The sequence below is a fragment of the Python bivittatus genome, unplaced genomic scaffold (assembly GCF_059951505.1).
Source record: "Python bivittatus isolate LINGU-HERP-01145 unplaced genomic scaffold, Pbiv_v1 ctg000340_np1212, whole genome shotgun sequence".
In the NCBI taxonomy this organism is placed as follows: domain Eukaryota; kingdom Metazoa; phylum Chordata; class Lepidosauria; order Squamata; family Pythonidae; genus Python; species Python bivittatus.
This window is the reverse complement of record NW_028277056.1, coordinates 1,025,267-1,043,814: the sequence shown is the minus strand read 5'-3', so window position 1 is coordinate 1,043,814 and position 18,548 is coordinate 1,025,267. Positions and strand designations below refer to the sequence as shown.

Sequence of the window (18,548 nt, the reverse complement as noted above, 5' to 3'; positions counted from 1 at the left end):
TTCTGATTTAGCGTGTTCTGCACACGCAGCCCTTCTGATTGGTTTATGATCCTGCGTATGGAGCAAGACCGGACAATTGACTGATTGCTCAAATTCGCTGTTTGGCTTCGGCCGTTTAGTGGGGAACAATAAATACAGAAATGGCAAAACAAACAGGCAGATCTTATGCGGGAGGGCTGTGGTTTCCCCAGCGGCATCTCTTTGGGCAACTGTGATTTTCGACTTCCACGTGAAGGATTTACAGCTGGAGATGAGCTGTGAAGCCGCCAGATTTTCAGGTGGCTCCAAACTGTTGAGCTACGTGAAATCCAAAACCGGGTTGCAAAGAGCTGCCAAAGAGCTGGAGGTGGCAAACGCGGCTTGAGGGGGTGAGTGCAGAGTGATGGGCATCCATGGGATAACCGGAGGGGGCTGACCGGAAGGGACTCTGGTGGGGCGGGGGCCGCTCGGTGAAAGCATCAGCGGGGTAAAAAGCAGGTCTCCTTCCTGGAGCCCTAGAATTGCAGCCTTTGGGGTTATCCTCATACTGAGCCAGAATCTGCCTCCCTGCAGCGTAAACCCGCTGTTGGGAGTTCTCCGCGCCAGGACAAGAGGGGGTGAGTCTTGACCTTCTTCTTTCTGACCTCCTCTCCGTTCCTTGGAAAATGCCATCAGGTCCCTCCTCAATCCTCCCACGGTTCAGACCCCTCAGCTCCTTCTGTCTCTTCCTTTCTAGCCCCCGACTGTCGCCCTTGCCTTTCCCCAAACCCACTCTGAATTTTTGTGAAGCCTGGGTCAGTGGAAGGTTGGAAGATGAGAAAGGACTGAAAGCCTCTGCGTAGGCTGGACATGGAGAAGCTATTGGAGATTTGGTACGAGTGAGGAAGAAGCCAATGTTCAAAGGGCTGGAGCACTTTTTCCTAGGGAAAAGCTAGATTTCTTCTTGGAGAAAAAGCAGGCATGTGAATATACAACAGAGGTCTATAACATCAGGCGTAGGGTGGAGAAAGGAGATTGAGAAATGTTCTGCTTCTGGTATGAGGCCTGGCTCCAGGAACGTCTGGGGAGAGGGATTAGGGAAATCAGTCATGGAATTTAAGATCACCAAGTTAGCTGTGGCTGCTAATGCTGTTGGCATTTTAAAAGTCTAGGTCAGCATACTGGGAATTCTGGGAGTCGAAGTCCTCACATCTTAGGGTGGTCAAGGTTGAGCAACACTGGTCTAGAGGAATGTAGGGAGGAAAACACTAACTAGAGCTTCTCTCTAATCCTGGACAGAACGTTTTCCAAAATCTGTGGCAAAGGAAGGTGACCCCTTTGTACTTTTGTCTTGTTCGCTCCCAGTGGGACCCGACTGCTGCCCTAGGCGGACCTCTGATCTGAACCAAGCAGCCCTTCTCTGGGTGTCTGATGTTCCCAGCCGAGCACATAGCTAGGAACGGAGAAAGAGAAATGGGCTGGGTGAAATATTGGCATCACCCAGAAGAAACCCTAAAGTCAAGGAGATGCACTGCAGAAATCATGTGATTACAAGAAGCGAAACAAATTATGCAAAATAGGGGATGTGCAAATGTCTTTAATTCACAAACATAAAGGCATCTTATTAAACTGATAGACAAGTTTAGTTGGTGATTTTAAAACCTTTTTAGGTCCTGATACATAATAGGAAAATCAATTTCCTGCTGTTACCGGGAAGGGTTTAAATAACACCCTTTATGTATGTACGTGTGCCTATTTTCCATATTGTTTCCAGGAATGCATCTCAACTAATACCCATCCTTCTGGTTTTTCTCAGGATTAAGATCCACACAAGAAATGAAAAGGAGCAAGTCAGGAGAAACCCCAGATGTTTCTTTGGGCCCTTCCCAATCTCAGCTTGAAAGCCCACTTTGCCATGCTCACAGTCAAAAAGGAGTCATTCACCATCTGAAGGAACATGCCGGGTGTTCCTGAGACTGCCTTGTACCCCTTGGCATTCCAGAATAGTTCCACATTAAAGCCATCAGTGGTCTGGCTGACTGGGATTCCGGGTATGGAATCCAACCTCATTTTGATCTCCATCCCATTCTGCTCCATCTATCTCATTTCTGTTTTGGGGAACTCTATTATTCTTTTTGTGATCAAAACAGACCGAAGCCTCCACAAGCCCATGTACATTTTCCTCTCCATGCTGGCTATCACAGATCTTGGGTTATCCATCTCTACCATGCCAACCATACTAGGCGTCTTTTGGTTCAATGCCAGAAGTATCAGCTTTAGTGCCTGTTTGGCTCAGCTATTCTTCATCCACTCGCTCTCATTTGTGGAATCCTCGGTGCTCTTGGCCATGGCTTTTGATCGTGTTGTGGCCATCCGCAGCCCCCTCAGATATGCCTCCATCTTGACCATGCCAAGAATAAGGAAGATGGGACTGGCGTTTGTGGTCAGAGGGGTGGCCTTGATCTTCCCGCTGCCCTTCCTTCTCAGAAGGTATCACTACTGTCGAGTCAACCTCCTCTTCCACTCCTACTGTCTCCACCAGGAGGTGATGAAGCTGGCCTGCTCGGACATTGCTGTCAACAGCATTTATGGTATGTTTGTCATTGTCTCCACGGTGGGGGTGGACTCACTCCTTATCCTTTTGTCTTACCTTGTGATCCTCAAGACTGTGTTGGGCATCAATACACGGGCAGACCGCCTCAAAGCCCTCAGCACTTGTGGCTCTCACATCTGTGCAGTCTTGCTATTCTACGCACCAATGATTGGCTTGTCTGTGATCCACAGGTTTGGGAAAGAGTCCCCGCTCTTTGTCCGTATTTTTATGGGCTATGTTTACCTGCTGGTGCCGCCCCTCATGAACCCCATTGTATACAGTGTAAAAACCAAGCAAATCCGGGCCAGGATAACCCAAATATTCTTCAGGTGGTACACCAACACCAGAAGCTTCTGTTCTTAATACCAATTATGCTTGTCTAAAATCCCCTGGTGAAAATATCATGAAAGGCAGGTCAAGTCTTCCAAAAGTTTCAGAGGGCCTTTTACTGTGGACTAGGCCGTGATCAGTAGTGTAGAGAACATAAAGGTTCATAGACTCATAGAACAGTGGATTTGGAAGGGACCACAAGGGTCATCTAGTCAAACACTCTTGTGATGGAGGACCTGGATGAGGAGGTTCAAGGTCATGGGGAGAAGCATCTACTGAGCCCACAGCCTGAGCATGTGAAAGCAAAGAGGATGAGACTGGCACCGCCCTAAGGAATTCGTAGTGTTTAGTTGCAGACTTTGGGAGTTAGAGTTAGCCTGGCGAGATTCTGTCTAGCAGGTGTAAGCTAATAAAGTAACAGCAATTCCAGAACCATCCCGTGGAGTTTCTTGGGCTGAATCTGACACTCTGTAGTGTACAGGAAAACCAATTTAACTTCCACAAAAGATCTTTGTTCAGCCTCTTCTTAAAAATGTCCAAAGATGGAAAACCACCAAGATCTGTAAGGAGACTGTTCCGCTGCCATACTGATCTTTCAGAAAGTTTTTCCTTATGTTTAAATGAAACCTAGGCAACTGCAACTTGCATCTATTATTTCTGCTCCCAGTTTCTGAGGCCATGCAAAAGAGTTCTTGGCCATCTTCCCTGTGGCTTCCCTTTATGTTCCTGAACATGGCTATCATGTCTCCCCCTAGTCTTCTTTTCTTAAGACTCAACATTGCATGTTCCGTCATTCTGTCCTCATAGGGCACCTTCAAGGCCCCGTATCACCTTTCTTGCCCTTCTCTGAATGTGTTCTAACCTCTCAATGGCCTTCTGGAAATATGGCACCCAGAATTATGCATGGTACTCCAGTGGTGGCCTCACCCTCACAGAGCAGAGGGAAATAAGGACTTTGAGCGTCTTTGATATGATGCTTCTTCTGACACAGCCCAGAATTGCAGCAACTGTCTATCCACTGCCTCCCATGGGTGGCTCCAGCTCAGTTTGTTATCAAGAACCGCACCCAAGTAATTCTCTAATGCTACCAAGCTATGAAGCCCTGTTTTGTATGGGTGCCGCTATATTTTTCCTCCCTAAATTTAATACCTTTCCTTTCTCCCTGTTGAAAGACATCTTGTTCCCTTGGGCCAACCTCTGCAGGGTAATCTGTCCAGGTTAAATTTGGTCATCCTGGCTGTTGGGCCAGATCTCACAGTTTTATGCCTTCCACAGATCTGACAAGAAGTCCCTCAACCCCATTATCCAGGTCATTGAAAATATATTAAATAATACTGGCCCCAAGAGGCACCCCCATGGGACCCCACTGGTTGCCGCTGTCCAGCTCAAGGTACAGCCATGAATGCTGGCTCTCTAACTGTGATTGGCCAGCCAGCTATGGACCCACCTGATTAGAGGTCCAAACCACCATGAGATAGACTGTGTTGTGTGGACAAAGATTCAGACACTGGACAGTGGAACTTTTTGAGTTCAAGGCATTGTCTGGCAGCACGCCAGCCGGGAGAAAACTCCCAGGTATTCCAGGATCAGTAATTGAGATAAGGAGGGAGAGAAGAAGCTGAAAGAAAGCCCAAGTGGAAAGTGAGGGGAAGAGACATGAGAGGGAGAAGATTAAGTGGCTTATTTCTTACCTTATACGCCTCTGTACATACTGGGTATTTGTAAATAATACTTTCACTTGCATAAATCATTAGCTCGCACTCCTTTATTGGGAAGAGCATCTTCGTGTCCTGAATAAAATCCCTCATGCATTTAAGTGCTGACTGTGTGTGTCTGTATCAGTGCCCACCCTGCCCACCCTTTGAAAAATGGGGAAAATATTCCCTGATCACCTTCTGGGGGCAGCACAGGAATGGTGCCTATCAGAGGTTCCCTGAAATAATTTGGCTCAGGAGAGCTCTTGGGGCTTCCTGCTAAGCAAGAATAGTCTAATTGAATAGGTGCAAAATTTGGGTTGGTCAGAAGAGTAAGCTAAAAACATAAGCCAGAAGTTCCATCAGGAAGCCCCCTCACCCAGGTCTGAGCCTTATCCTCCAGCTTATTTGCTGTCCACAGGGGCTCGATCCAGCAACCTACCTTTGGCCAAGGGCCACGTTGCAGCAGGAGCTGTGAGACATGGAGAGGCTGAAGAAAGCCCCCCAGCCATGCTTCTTCCAGGGGGAGTGGAACACATTGGGACTGCCTGGGCTGAGGCCTCCAGGGAGCAGCCCTTGAGGGGGAGATGGCTCTTGGCCAAGGAGCCCAGCCCTCCTTCTTCCAGAGTCGTACCTTCTGGAGGCCAAAGGGAGACCTTGGCAGAAATTGGTGACTGAGGCTGGCAAAGGACCAGCATGGGGGGAATCCCCAAGAGGCTGGGTGGGGTGGGGGGCAAGTCTGGTCAGTGAAGCAGAGAAATCTTTGTCTCAGACAACGTTTGGTAGAAGTAGACAAAACGTCCGGCCAGGGATTGGGCCTAGGTTTTTGGCGTCTCTGATTTTCTGTGTTTATTTCCCAGAACTGGGTTTCTGATAGCAGCCTTCCTGCGGGTTAGAGGCTGTGTGCCCAAGATAGACATTTTTTCTCTAGAACCATCTCATGATCTGTGCCATTTTAATAGAGAGCGCTCCATCAGTAGCCAAGCAGCACCATCCTGTGCTCTGTCTGCAGCACTTTATTTTCCTCTACGTTTTTTTCTTTTTCAGCAAGTTGCCAGCTGTTGGATACCATGATATGGGCTGCTCGATAGCTGATCTTTTTCAGCGCTGAATGTTGGGATTCTAATATTTAAAATTAAAAAGAGGTTCTTAAAATGTTTTCTATTCCTTTTTTAAAATAATGTTTGGCTTTTGTTTATCTCCTGTGAGATTTTTTTGCTTTATTTATTTAATAAAACAGAAAAGGAACAAAATCATTACAGAAACTAAAGCAATAACACTAACAACATTATACAATAAGGACTTTTCGTAGATGTACAAATGTGTATAAGTTTTACATAACAATTTCAGTGAAGGAAGGAATTACATATTTCATTGTAATTGTCCACATATATTCTATGTCTGTAAGCAACTTGTTCATGAGTCAAAAGTAACATCAGGTCTTCAGTCCACGGAGTAATTGGGACCATACATTTATCTTTCCAATGCTGAAAGGTTTGAAAGCAATAAAAAGGGCATGCAGAATCCAGCTGTCAGTGTCCATGCAATAGGTATGTAATTCAAAAGAATATGGACATGCTAACATATTAAACTCTCTCTTGAAGGCAAGTTAATATTTGTTGTGACTTCTTCACAGAACAGAATAGCTTTAGGGCATTGCAAAAAATGTTTTAATGAAGCATTATTCTCATTGCATCCCCAACAACATGATGATTTATTCATTCTTTTTTATCCAAACGCAATGGGGCCCAGGAAGTCTGAAGTGTTCTTTTTTTTGTTGAATAAGCCGTAATCTAAGATCTATTGAGAATTTTGTTATTGAGGTTCAAACAGTCCCCTAACATATAGACAAATGAGGATCTATAGTGGCTTTTTTTAGCTAAAACTGGCCTTCCACAGTTAGTTCTTTGAAACACCATTAGTGAATTATCCCTTCCTAGCAGCTTGCTATGGGGAGAAGGAGAAGAAAGAGCGGGAAGGAAGAGGTGCAAGAAAGGGTCAGAACACACATGTTCTGAACCCAACAGAACACATTTCCAGCCTCCTTCCAGCCTCCTCAACATACACTGAACCAAACTGAGTGAATGAAGTGTACATGGAGGGCATATTAAGTCCCTACATCCAGTCATGTAACCATGGTTAAGACTGACCAAGCTTAGCGTGTGTGCAAGTATATCTGCTGGGTTTTTCTTCACTCCCTCCTTCCTGCAGCTTCCCATTCTGGTCAAGTACAAATGTCTTAAAGCAACAGAAAAAAGCCCCAGATAATCAACCGATCACAGCCCCACCCATCAATCACCATCAAATAGCTTGGAATGAGAATCATCCCTCCCCAGGAGCTCCCCCAAAGAGCCAGGATTTAACTGCTTTACAGAAACCTCACAGGAAGGGCTGTGCAACTGCGGGAAGGCTGCTACTTTACATGTTGGGTGAAGACAAGTCATATGTATTTTCTTCTCCTTAACTTTTTTCCTTAAGATTTGTGGCTATTTGCAAACTTCAAGGTTACCTTCTTCTGTTGTTGTTCAGTCGTTAAGTCATGTCCGACTCTTTGTGATCCCATGAACCATATCACGCCAGGCCTTCCTGTCCTTCACTGCCTCCCTGAGTTTGCTCAGTTTCATGCTCATTGCTTCAGTGATGCTATCTAACCATCTCATCCTCTGCCGTCCTCTTCTCCTTTTACCTTCTTGGGATGGGACAATTAACTGAAGGCACCTGGGCTGCTTTGCACAGGGCACACTTATCTTTTCTAGATGCTACCAATGGAAAGCATGCATGGGTCATGAAGGCTGATTCCCAAGAGAGGAGTAGTGGGAAAGTCAGTGGCAGGTTGGCAGCATATGGTGGCCAAGTATTGGTGGCTGAAGAGTTGGCAAGCTGGAGAGCAGCTTGGAGACTGCTGAAAATCATCAGGGAGGATTCCAGGAAGGAAGGAAGTTGAAGACCCAGAGGAGGATCTTGAGATGGTGGAAAATGGGGAGACATGAGGCCCCTATATTATTCTCCCGTGTTGCACTCCCTAATGGTTGCATCCTGGTAATGCTAGGGACCCTGTAAAGATTGGGCAAGTGAAGAGGGAAGGTTAGTTGCTGGGGCAAGGAGTCCCAGAGGAAGGGGACAAGGAAGGGAGAGGAAGAGCGGGGAGGCAAAGGAACAATCCTTGGAAGGTCTCAGTGGGGTGAGAAGCAGGGAGAGACCTCTAGTTTTCTCACAGACAGTGCTTTGCAAGAGTCCGAGTCCTGATTACTTAACTGGACAGCGGGGTGCTGAAGTGGACAAACACCCAGAAGCTTAAACTGAAAGAAGAGAGATCCAGGAGGACAGAGAGTAAGAAAACATTTTTTCTGTATCACAGTGTTTTTAGAGGCTATAAAAAAATAAACCCACCAGAAAAGGACCTTAGGAAATCCTCCAGACTGAGTCCCAAAAAGAAATTCCATGGCACTTCTCATGCCTCTTGGTTGTGTATTTATGAGGCTGCCTTTGCCACAGCTTCTTGTGACCCAGGACCCTTGGAAACCAATGCCAGCAGTAAGGAGGAGGAGGAGGAGGAGGAGGAGGAGGAGGAGGAGGAGGAGGATCATCAGCCCCTGGGCCAACTGCCAATGGTTCCTCCAACTGGAACCTACAGCTTCTTCCATAAAATCCAGAAATATGGCTCTGACTCCCACTCCAGTGGGTTGACTTAATGATCAAATGGTAACCCAGGAGACAGGGTTACCTAACGAGGTGGAGTATCCCCCTTGAGGGCCCCCATTTCTCCTCAGGCTCCACCACCTGTCTAAGAGCTCTCAAGACTGTTGGAAAGAGAGCTATTCCTTTAAGGACGGTGGTGCTATGGAAGGATTCTCCTGGCCAGACTGTGATTCCTGTTAGTTGCTCCAGAATGTGGTTGAATTCTCTTTAGCTGCAAGGTTGCTTTCTTTGCTCCTGGGCCATCATCTTGGCTCCGTGCTGTACTCTAGCCTCATAAATCCATGGTTCAATTCATCTTGAACCCATGTACTCCAGGTTGCTTCACCCATCCTCTGTCTCCTGCTGGAGCCATCACTCAACGGGTTGGTAGAAGCCCTGAAGAAGCAGGACAGAGTTCTACAAGTACAGGAAAGACCTAAGTCAGAATCAGGCAGAGAAATTCCTCCATTTCCCCCCCCCCCCCGTTCTTATTTGATCTGAAAAAAAAGAATTTGCTTTGCAAATTTGGACTGAAGACCGGGTCTGCACAATATGGCACACTGGGCTGACGTGGGTTTAGCTAGTACACTGCACACAACACACAGTGCTCTTGGCATGTTGTGAGAACTCAGCTGCAGTGGGGGTGGGGTTGTTACAAACAAAGGCCTGCCAGATCCCTTTCTGAGCCCCTGGTCTGATTTCCAGGAGGTCGAGGGCGGCAGGCGAAGGAGTCTTATCAGGCAGGCAGCTAGACTGATTCCCCCCTTGTCTACAGTCTGCAGGGGGCTGAAGAGGAGATCCCCCTGCCCCAGGACTCAGCTTTGAATGAATAGTTCTAGTTTTCCCTTTTCTCCGGGTTACCAAGCCAAGGCTACCGCTGACCCAACTAATCAAACCTACTGACCACAATCCCTTCCTTCTGTTTCATGCTGGAAGAAATGAGACTGCCAGAAGGAGCCTGGGAAGAATAGCAAGGGACTATGAGGAGCTAAGCAGGAAGGCAAAGGGGTTTGGAACTTCGGTGGTCTGTTCATCCATGCTGGCAACTGAAGGTCGTGGCCTGGGAAGGGAATGGAGAGTTCTGGAAGTGACCCCTGGACGAAAGGATGGTGTCGTCAAGAAAACTTTGGATTCTTGGACCACGGTCTACAATATTTACAGAAGGGCTTCTGGCACCTCACACAGATTGGGAATAACATGTTTGGAAGGCAGGGAGAAGTGAAGCTAGCCATATTAGCAAAGACTTTTACATCTGGGCTTTCAAGGAGATAGAACCAACACCTCCCATCTCCACTTCAATGAGCTCAGACGCTTCCCTTCATTACTCCTTAATATTTATGTCATTGGCTAGTTGAATCTCGTCGGAGTGCCTTCCCATTCGCACATCTGGATGCTCCCCCCTCAGTGGTACTGTGGGCAGATTTCATTCTATTCCTTATCAAGAACCTTTATGTATCTGCTCTGACTCTGAAATTGAAACAGCAGGGCACGGACCTCTGAACGGCCCTTATTTACCGCCCTTGGAGGGCAGAGGCAATATCCCCTCTTACTGTAAACCATCCAGACGGCTCTCTCATGGCAATTGTGTGCTACCTACTGAATAACCGGGATCGGGGAATCTCTAGAACCGCAGCCGGATTTTCTAATTACAGCCATGACAATCTGAAGCTTCTGGACTCGATTGTTCTCCCAAGTGTGCTTAGCTCAGGGATGAAGGGGATTTTAATGCGCATTTGTTTTATGCATCTTTTGCTTTTGCTCTTGTCTTAATTTGTGTGCACTTGGTCTGTCGCCATACTGTATATTGAACAGATCCCCTGTGACACTCCATGGACGCAAAAGTTGGACTTTAAAGAAGCAGGATAGGAAGAGTATTGACGCCTTTGAACTTTGGGGTTGAAGACTCCTGAGAAGACCACGGGCAGCCAAGAAAACAAACTGATGGATCACTGAGCAAATCGACCCAGAGTTCTCACTCGAGGCACAAATGACTCAATTATCCTGCTTCGGACACATCATGCAAAGACCCAGCTGTCCAGAGAAGGCTCTGATGCTGGGAAAGGTGGAAGGAAAGAGAAGAAGAGGACAACCAGCAGCAAGGTGGAGGGACTCAGTTGCAGTGGTGATGAGTGCACTGCTGGGCATCCTGAAAGAACAGGTTAGGGACAGATTGCCATGGAGAAAATCTGTCTATGTGGTCACTAGGGGTCAAGAACGACTTGATGGCACATAATCAATCAATCAATCAATCAATCAATCAATCAATCAAGGAAAACAGTAGGAAGGTTTCCATGGATGGAAATTCTGAAGGGAAAAACAGTTCAGGAGGGTTGGGGAACTTTGAAACATGAGATAATTAAGGCCCAAAAACAAACATTGCCAGAGAGAGAGAACGAAAGAACGAAAGGGAGAGAGCTGATGAGACTGGTATGGCTGCAGAAATGCCTTCTGATAAACTGAGAAAGAAAAAGGACAAGTTTAAATACCAGGAAATAGCCCGAATCTCTAAGGTGGGATCAGGAAGGCTGAGGCTCAGAATGCACTGAGGCTTGCAAAGAATATCAAAAATAACACAATGGGTTCTTCGGATATGTGCGGAACAAGAGGAAAATCCAGGAAATGGATGCCCACTGATTGTGAAGATGGCAAGACAGTGATAGGCAAGAGAGAGGAGGCTGAACTGTTGAAGTCCAGTGTTGCACCTGTCTTTTCGCAAAGGAAAAGCGGTTCAACTTCCAGAAGCTGCTCTGTGGGGAGCAGGAGAGCAACGCAGATCAAAGCAGGTAAGGGATTGGGGAGGGAGCACTGGGTGGCTCTGAATGAATTCAGGACTCCTGGACCAGGTGGATCACTTCCCAGCGTGTTCGAGAAATGGCGGGTGTCATCTCAGAGCACTGGCGGAAACCTTTGAGAAATCCCCGAGCAGGTGCCGGAAGGCTGGAGAAGGGCCAATGCTGCTCCAATGTTTTAGGAAGGGGAAAAGTGGGCCTCGGAAACTATAGACCCATCAGCTTGACATCGATACCTGGGAAACCCTAGAAAAGATAACCAAACAATGGCTTTGCAAGCACTTAGAAAGGAACAAGGTGATTACTAGAACCCTTAGATCAATGTTTCCCCCAACTCTCCAGCTTCAGTGGCTGTCCTGGGGGCTTGGTTGAAGCCATATTGATAGATGGCATCTGGAGGCTATGTCAGGAATTGCTCCACCTAAACCAGGTCTGACATGCTTCCAGCCCTTCCCAGCTACATCTCACATCCTTATTGCATGGACTTCTTTCTGACACCTTGATGATGAATTCCCAAATCCAGATAAGCCATCTTGAGTGAGAACTTGGTTTCACTTCTGCATGCCCCATGAAGGGATTGGACACCTCTCTAGTGCTGGAAGCAGAGACGGGCTCCTGTCATCCAGGAAAGACCTCCACCTTGCTGCTCAGCCGAGCATTTCTCCCTGCTTTTCTCTTTCTCTTTCCCCTCCTTTCTGCCAAGGTGGCTGCCACCCCAGCCTAGCCAGCAGAGAAGGAGAGTTGTACTTTCCCCTTCCCCCCTGCCAAGCCTGCAGCTGCCCATGGCTCTCAACGCCCTCCTGGCACACACACGCTCAGCCAGAGGCGTCGCTCTTTTTATCCGAGAGCGACCCAGAGCTGGGAGAGAGAGGATCGGTCCCCATGCCCTTCCCACGGAGGAAAGGGGGCTGCGGCTGAGCGGGCAAAGGAGTAGGAGAAAGCTGAAGAGGTGAAAGACAACATGGGACCCCCGAATCACCCAGGGAACGTGCTGGAAGCCCAGAAGGGACCTTCCAGAAGGAGCTTGCTTAGAGCCATTGTGGAAGCAGACCAGGTGCCTAAACAGGATCCGATCAGGAGGATCGCCCATAAGATGCAGAGAGCTGTCTTTTGGGATTCCCAGTAACTCTGCCCGATTCAAAGGTGGAACTGGGCTTGTTGGCTGGTCTTTGCTAATCAGCCAGCTACTGCTTGACAACCGCTGCTTGCTCCAAACAGGGATACGGGAAGGGAGGCAGATGACGTATGTAAGCAAATTTATACTAGCGCTTGCTTGGAGACTTTGTTGTCTCCTGATTGAGAATACCTGTAATCCCAGTTGCAATAAAGCAGCTTCAAAGCACTCTTCATCCGTTGGTTTGTGGCCCACTGAGCTTAGGGGAATTCCCTCACAGCTTCTAGGACAGAGAGCTGTAATAGCTGGCAGTCAAATGCGGGTCTCAGCCGCCTTGGCTGTGGAAGGTTTGCTGTTCCAGGGGATCCTGGGGCACAACTCTGGAAGTGATTGCGAGTTGGGGGTGGGGGAGGAGGTCTGGAGAAGAGGACTGCATAGGACAGAGCTACCAATTGCAGACCGCTTTGGGGAAAAACTGAAAGGGGTGAAGGGAAAGATGATGTCTGGTCACCCAGTGGGAGGAAACGCCTCTCAGAGAAATGACCGACGAGAGAGAGGGAGCCAGCCAGCATAACTGACCCCCTTAATTATCTCTAAGTAGGAAGTAGGCATAGGAATGCTCATATTTCACCATCACTTGGCTACACACATAACCGAGTAGACTGGTGGGGGGCTTTACTTTGCTGGTAGAAACGCCTGGCGGCTGTGCATTGATCACATCTCTGTTGATTCTCCTTCTGTTTTAGTTTTATTGCCACTTCTCACTGCTTGCCAGGAAGAAAGTTGGGGAATAGGGAGAAGGGAATTGTCTGTGTTAGGTAAGCTGCTAGGATGTTGCACACACACACACACAGGGAAAATGAAACTTGTTTTGTTTTGCTGTGTTAATAATAAGGGAGAAAAAAAAAATCCAAAGAGGTCTCTTGGGTGCTGTCAGGCCCAGCCCAAGGACAACATGGAAACAGTCCAGCCAAGTTCAGTACTTGTTGTGCAGCATGCAACAATACTCCTAGGAAAGTTTGCCCAGGAAAAAATACACATCAGCATGAGAGATTTACAAAATGTAATGTCCATATGTTGTTCTCCAAAGAAATCCAGCCAGAAAATATATACTATCTGGTTTATTGATAAAAAATGCAAAACTCCATAAAATACAATGTATTGTCGAAGGCTTTCACGGCCGGCATACGATGGCTGGTGTGGGTCTTCCGGGCTGTGTGGCCGTGGTCTTGAAGTCTTGTTTCCTAACGTTTCGCCAGCACCTGTGACCGGCATCTTCAGAGTGCAGGAGCACAGACAGGAGCGGTTCTCTCTGTGCCCAGGGTGATGTGACCCTTTTGTGGGTATTTATAGAGATCGGGGGGAGGGGGGATTGGGGGGGGCATGGGGGGGTTGGGTTACTGAGTGGCTGCTTGTTTTGGTGTCTGAATATGTGTGTATCTTCCTGGGGATTAGGCAGGGTTTTTTCTTCTATTGAATTGTTAACGAGGGGCTGCTGGGGGTGATTGGCAAGTTCATTGTGTGAACTGTTCACATGTCCTGGTGGTTGAGCTGAGTTCGTTGACCTTTTGCAGGCTGTATTTTTCAGGATTGGTAGCCAGGTTTTGTTGATTTTTAGACTCTCTTCTTTTTTATTGAAACTGTGCTGGTGTTTGTGAATCTCAATGGCTTCCCGGTATAGCCTGGTATAGTGGCTGTTGGTGTTGTCCAGTATCTCTGTGTTTTCAAATAGGATTTTGTGTCCAGTGTGCTTGAGAGCATGTTCAGCTACTGCAGATTTTTCTGGTTGCTGTAGTCTGCAGTGTCTTTCGTGTTCTTTTATCCTGGTATGGATGCTGCGTTTTGTGGTCCCGATGTATACTTGTCCGCAACTGCATGGTATGCGGTATACTCCTGCAGCGGTGAGGGGATCCCTTTTGTCTTTTGCTGATTTTAGCACTTCTTGTACTTTTCTGGTGGGTCTGAAGATTGTTTGGAAGTTGTGTTTTTCCATCAGTTTTCCCATGCGGTCTGTGACCCCTTTGATATAGGGCAGAAATACTTTATTGGTGGGTGGCTGTTTTTCTTCTTCAGTTGCATGTTGCTTTCTTGGTTTGATGGCTCTTTTTATTTCATTCTTGGAGTAGCCATTCGCTGGGAAGCCCCCTGAGCCCAGTCGTAGCAAATTTCTACATGGAACATTTTGAAAAACGGGCTTTAGAAACCGCACCCGTTACCCCAACAGTCTGGTTCCGATTTGTGGATGACACCTTCGCAATTTGGAGTCAGGATGAAGAAGACCTACAGAAGTTCCTGAACCACCTAAACAGCATCCACCCCAATATACAATTCACCATGGAAAAAGAAGTGGATGGCCAACTTCCATTTCTAGACACGTTGGTCATACGCAAACCAGACCTCAAATTAGGACACAAAGTCTACAGAAAACCCACCCACACAGACCGGTACCTACACAAAAACTCCAACCACCACCCACGTCAGAAAAGAGGCATTATCAAAACCCTCATGGATCATGCCAATCGGATCTGCGAAACCCAATTCCTAAACTCTGAACTTAACCACCTTAATTGGGTCCTACAAGCGAATGGCTACTTCACAGACCGCATGGGAAAATTGATGGAAAAACACAATTTCCAAACAATCTTCAGACCCACCAGAAAAGTACAAGAAGTGCTAAAATCAGCAAAAGACAAAAGGGATCCCCTCACCGCTGCAGGAGTATACCGCATACCATGCAGTTGCGGACAAGTATACATCGGGACCACAAAACGCAGCATCCATACCAGGATAAAAGAACACGAAAGACACTGCAGACTACAGCAACCAGAAAAATCTGCAGTAGCTGAACATGCTCTCAAGCACACTGGACACAAAATCCTATTTGAAAACACAGAGATACTGGATAACACCAACAGCCACTATACCAGGCTATACCGGGAAGCCATTGAGATTCACAAACACCAGCACAGTTTCAATAAAAAAGAGGAGAGTCTAAAAATCAACAAAACCTGGCTACCAATCCTGAAAAATACAGCCTGCAAAAGGTCAACGAACTCAGCTCAACCACCAGGACATGTGAACAGTTCACACAATGAACTTGCCAATCACCCCCAGCAGCCCCTCGTTAACAATTCAATAGAAGAAAAAACCCTGCCTAATCCCCAGGAAGATACACACATATTCAGACACCAAAACAAGCAGCCACTCAGTAACCCAACCCCCCCATGCCCCCCCCAATCCCCCCCTCCCCCCGATCTCTATAAATACCCACAAAAGGGTCACATCACCCTGGGCACAGAGAGAACCGCTCCTGTCTGTGCTCCTGCACTCTGAAGATGCCGGTCACAGGTGCTGGCGAAACGTTAGGAAACAAGACTTCAAGACCACGGCCACACAGCCCGGAAGACCCACACCAGCCATCCATAAAATACAAGTTGCATACAAAATATAGGAAAAAACACTTCTTCTCATGTATTTTAGCATCCAAGACTTATATACTACACAAGCTTAACAAAGTCTCTAGCCAAAAACTCTCAGAGAAGAGGTACACTACTTGGTTATTAGTTACTACTACATAACCCATAAAAATGACTACATGGTGGCTAAAACTCTACTGAGAGGCTGGGCATATAATCCTCTCGTTATATTGCCACCCTTGAGTAACTAGCATACTCTATGCCAATGGGTGGCAGTACATAGCAATATACGTGCAAACTAAAAAACTAAACTAAGTCACACGATTTACTTAGCCATAACAATACTGTTTTGCAGATAACAAGATGAATCCTTCCCATGAGAAAATCCTAACAGTTCTTTTATTGCTTACACCATATAGACAGAATTTTGCCAGACTAAATCTGCACTATTGCAACTAGTGGATATACCCCGGGAGGTTCTAGGGAGGGGCTATCCTAAATCTCTTCCGCTTCCCACGCTCCTGCTCCGGACTGTGTTGTCTCTTGTCCTCCTCCCTCCCAACTCCTGGAATGTGCTCCTTCCTTCCTGAGAACCTGGTGCTCCACTGCATTCCTTCACAGGTGCTGCATCTTGGATCCGATCTGAGGACCCCCCAGAGCCTTGCGACGGAGGTCTTCGGCATCAGCTGTTTTCATGGTGCTGCCCTGACAATCACAGCCTTGCAGGGCTAAGGAGAGAGGAGGATGGGGGCGGGGGGGTCGCTCAAGCTGAGGACCTCCAGACAGGGGGAGTGAGCAGGGGCAGGGCGAGGTTTCTGCATGGATTGATGCCTGGGGTGCGGCCTAGAAATTCTTTTTCTTTTTCTCCACTTCTCTCTCTTCCAGCCCCACAGCTGCTGCCAGGAAGCATGTGTGCACTAAGCTGGCTTTCTGTTTCTTTTTTCTGACTGCTTTTAGGCTGCTAATGCTTTTATATTTGGGGCTTGTGGGTTAATGGGGAGTGTATTTTGGTTTGTCGTTTTTGGTTCAGCCCAGCCCACTTCCCCAGGAGTGAATGGATTTCCTGGTCTGCCAGACAACCAGAGAGGAAAGGTTGGGGGCTGGCTTATGTCTGTCTTCTAGTTTGAGGTCAGGTGTGCAGGGCTGGAAATATTTTGGAAGATGATGTTGATGGAAAGGGAGGAGAGAAGGGAAGGTGGGGCCCAGCTACACTTGCCTCGTTGTCCCTTCGTCCCACTCTGACCTGAGAGGGGAGGAGACCAAATTATGTCTGATGAACTAAGCCAGAAATAGGTAAGCTGTGCAGCCACGGATCTGTTCTTAGAAAGAAAAGCATGTACAATTCAGGTTTAAAGCATCCTTAGCCACTGTGGGTGGAATAAGGCAGACATTTTCTGTTCAGATCCCAAAATGAGACTAAGCGGTGCTTCCCAGCTACTCCGGATATTCCAGTTCCTGTCCAGGCTGCAGAAGGGAGGGTCTGCAACCCTCGGGAAGACTTCGTGGGCTCTACAAACAGAGCCCTGCTTCTTATATGTTCTCAGTGATGCTATAAAATCTATGCTGCATTCTCCCTTTTAAAAATCTGCTTTATAAAACACTACATTGAAATCCAGCTTTCCTTATTTTTACCAGTTGAAAGACAAGCTCTTTAATCAGGAGCTTGTACTTCAGTGCTTCACTGCTAGGTGTTCTGGCTGTGGTCACCTGGTGTCCAGCAAACTCTGGTGCAAAGTATTAATACATATAGGTTTTTTACATGCACCAAAAACATCAGGAAATGTTGGTCAAAGCTCCCCTTCCAGGGCTGAACAAATGCAGAATTCTTTTCCGGATCTCCCTGGTCCTCACTCCGTAAATGACTGGGTTGAGCATTGGAGGCAGAATGATATAGAGGTTGGCAATGAGGATGTGGGCAAAGTGGGGAATGTTATGTCCAAAGCGGTGGGTGAGGAAGGAGAAGAAGGCTGGTGTGTAGAAGACAAAAATTACAGCAATGTGGGAGCCACAGGTGCCCAAGGACTTGAGCCGGGCCTCCCTAGAAGGGAGATGGAAAACCGCTTTTAGGATTAGCACATAGGACCCAAAAATCAAGAGTAAATCCAGCATAAGAAAGGCAATAGTAAATAAGCCATAGGCCCTGTTCACCCGGATATCTGCACAGGCCAGCTGGGCAATGCCCATGTGCTCACAGTATGTATGTGCGATGATGATATGGGCATTGCAGAAGGGCAAGCGGAGAGTCAACAAAGCCATGGGAATTACAAGAATTGTTGGTGGCAACACCACAACAACACATATCCAGGTCACCTGCTCCTTGGTCAGGATGGTGGCATATCTCAGAGGGTCACAGATGGCCACGTACCTGTCAAAGGCCATGGCCAAGAGCACCACAGATTCCATCCCTGTGAAAGTGTGGATGAAGAACATCTGGGCCAGGCAGGCACCAAAAGTGGTCTCCCCCAGGCCAAACCAGAAAATGGCCAGCATCTTGGGCAGGGTGGAGGTGGAGAGACCCAGGTCTATGAAGGAGAGCAGGCAGAGGAAGTAGAACATGGGCTGGTGGAGGCTGGCTTCTGTCTTCACAACAAAGAGGATGGTGACGTTCCCCAGAAGAGCAATAACATACCCAGCACAGACAGGGATGGAGAGCCAGGGATGGAGAGGCTCCAGTCCCGGCACACCAAGCAAGATGCAGGTGGGAGAATGAAAGTGGGAGTTATTAGATGTGGACATTCCCCCAGATCTCAGTGGAGGGAAAGTCACTTTATCCTTGCCGATAAGAAAAACAGGCCAGCATGTTCCAGCACTGGACTTTAGACACAGATTGCGACAAACAGCAGCCGTGCAAACGAGGAGCAACCAGCCCAGTGTGAAAAGGACCCTGGAAGCAACGGGAAATAAGAATCATGGAAAGGAAGGAGATAGAGAGCTTCTCCATCTCTGGAGGCACAAGAGGGAAGGTCTTACACCTCT

At 47.5% G+C, this 18,548-nt stretch overlaps 2 protein-coding genes across 2 annotated transcripts; one reads left to right on the top strand and one right to left on the bottom strand.

Annotated features, from left to right (window-relative positions):
- The first annotated feature begins 1,915 nt into the window (after positions 1-1,915).
- On the top strand, positions 1,916-5,053 carry LOC103067746 (olfactory receptor 51G2-like). The gene is made up of 3 exons (XM_088140878.1): positions 1,916-2,880; positions 4,157-4,271; positions 4,997-5,053. Exons 1-3 carry the CDS (start codon positions 1,916-1,918, stop codon positions 5,051-5,053), a joined length of 1,137 nt encoding a protein of 378 aa, XP_087997004.1.
- A 7,686-nt stretch (positions 5,054-12,739) lies between these two features.
- On the bottom strand, positions 12,740-18,308 carry LOC107326812 (olfactory receptor 52E4-like). Its single transcript, XM_088140877.1, has 2 exons — positions 17,392-18,308; positions 12,740-12,797 (listed from the first exon to the last, which is right to left on the bottom strand). The coding sequence occupies exons 1-2, from the start codon at positions 18,306-18,308 to the stop codon at positions 12,740-12,742; spliced, it is 975 nt and encodes a 324-aa protein (XP_087997003.1).
- Positions 18,309-18,548: the final 240 nt, after the last annotated feature.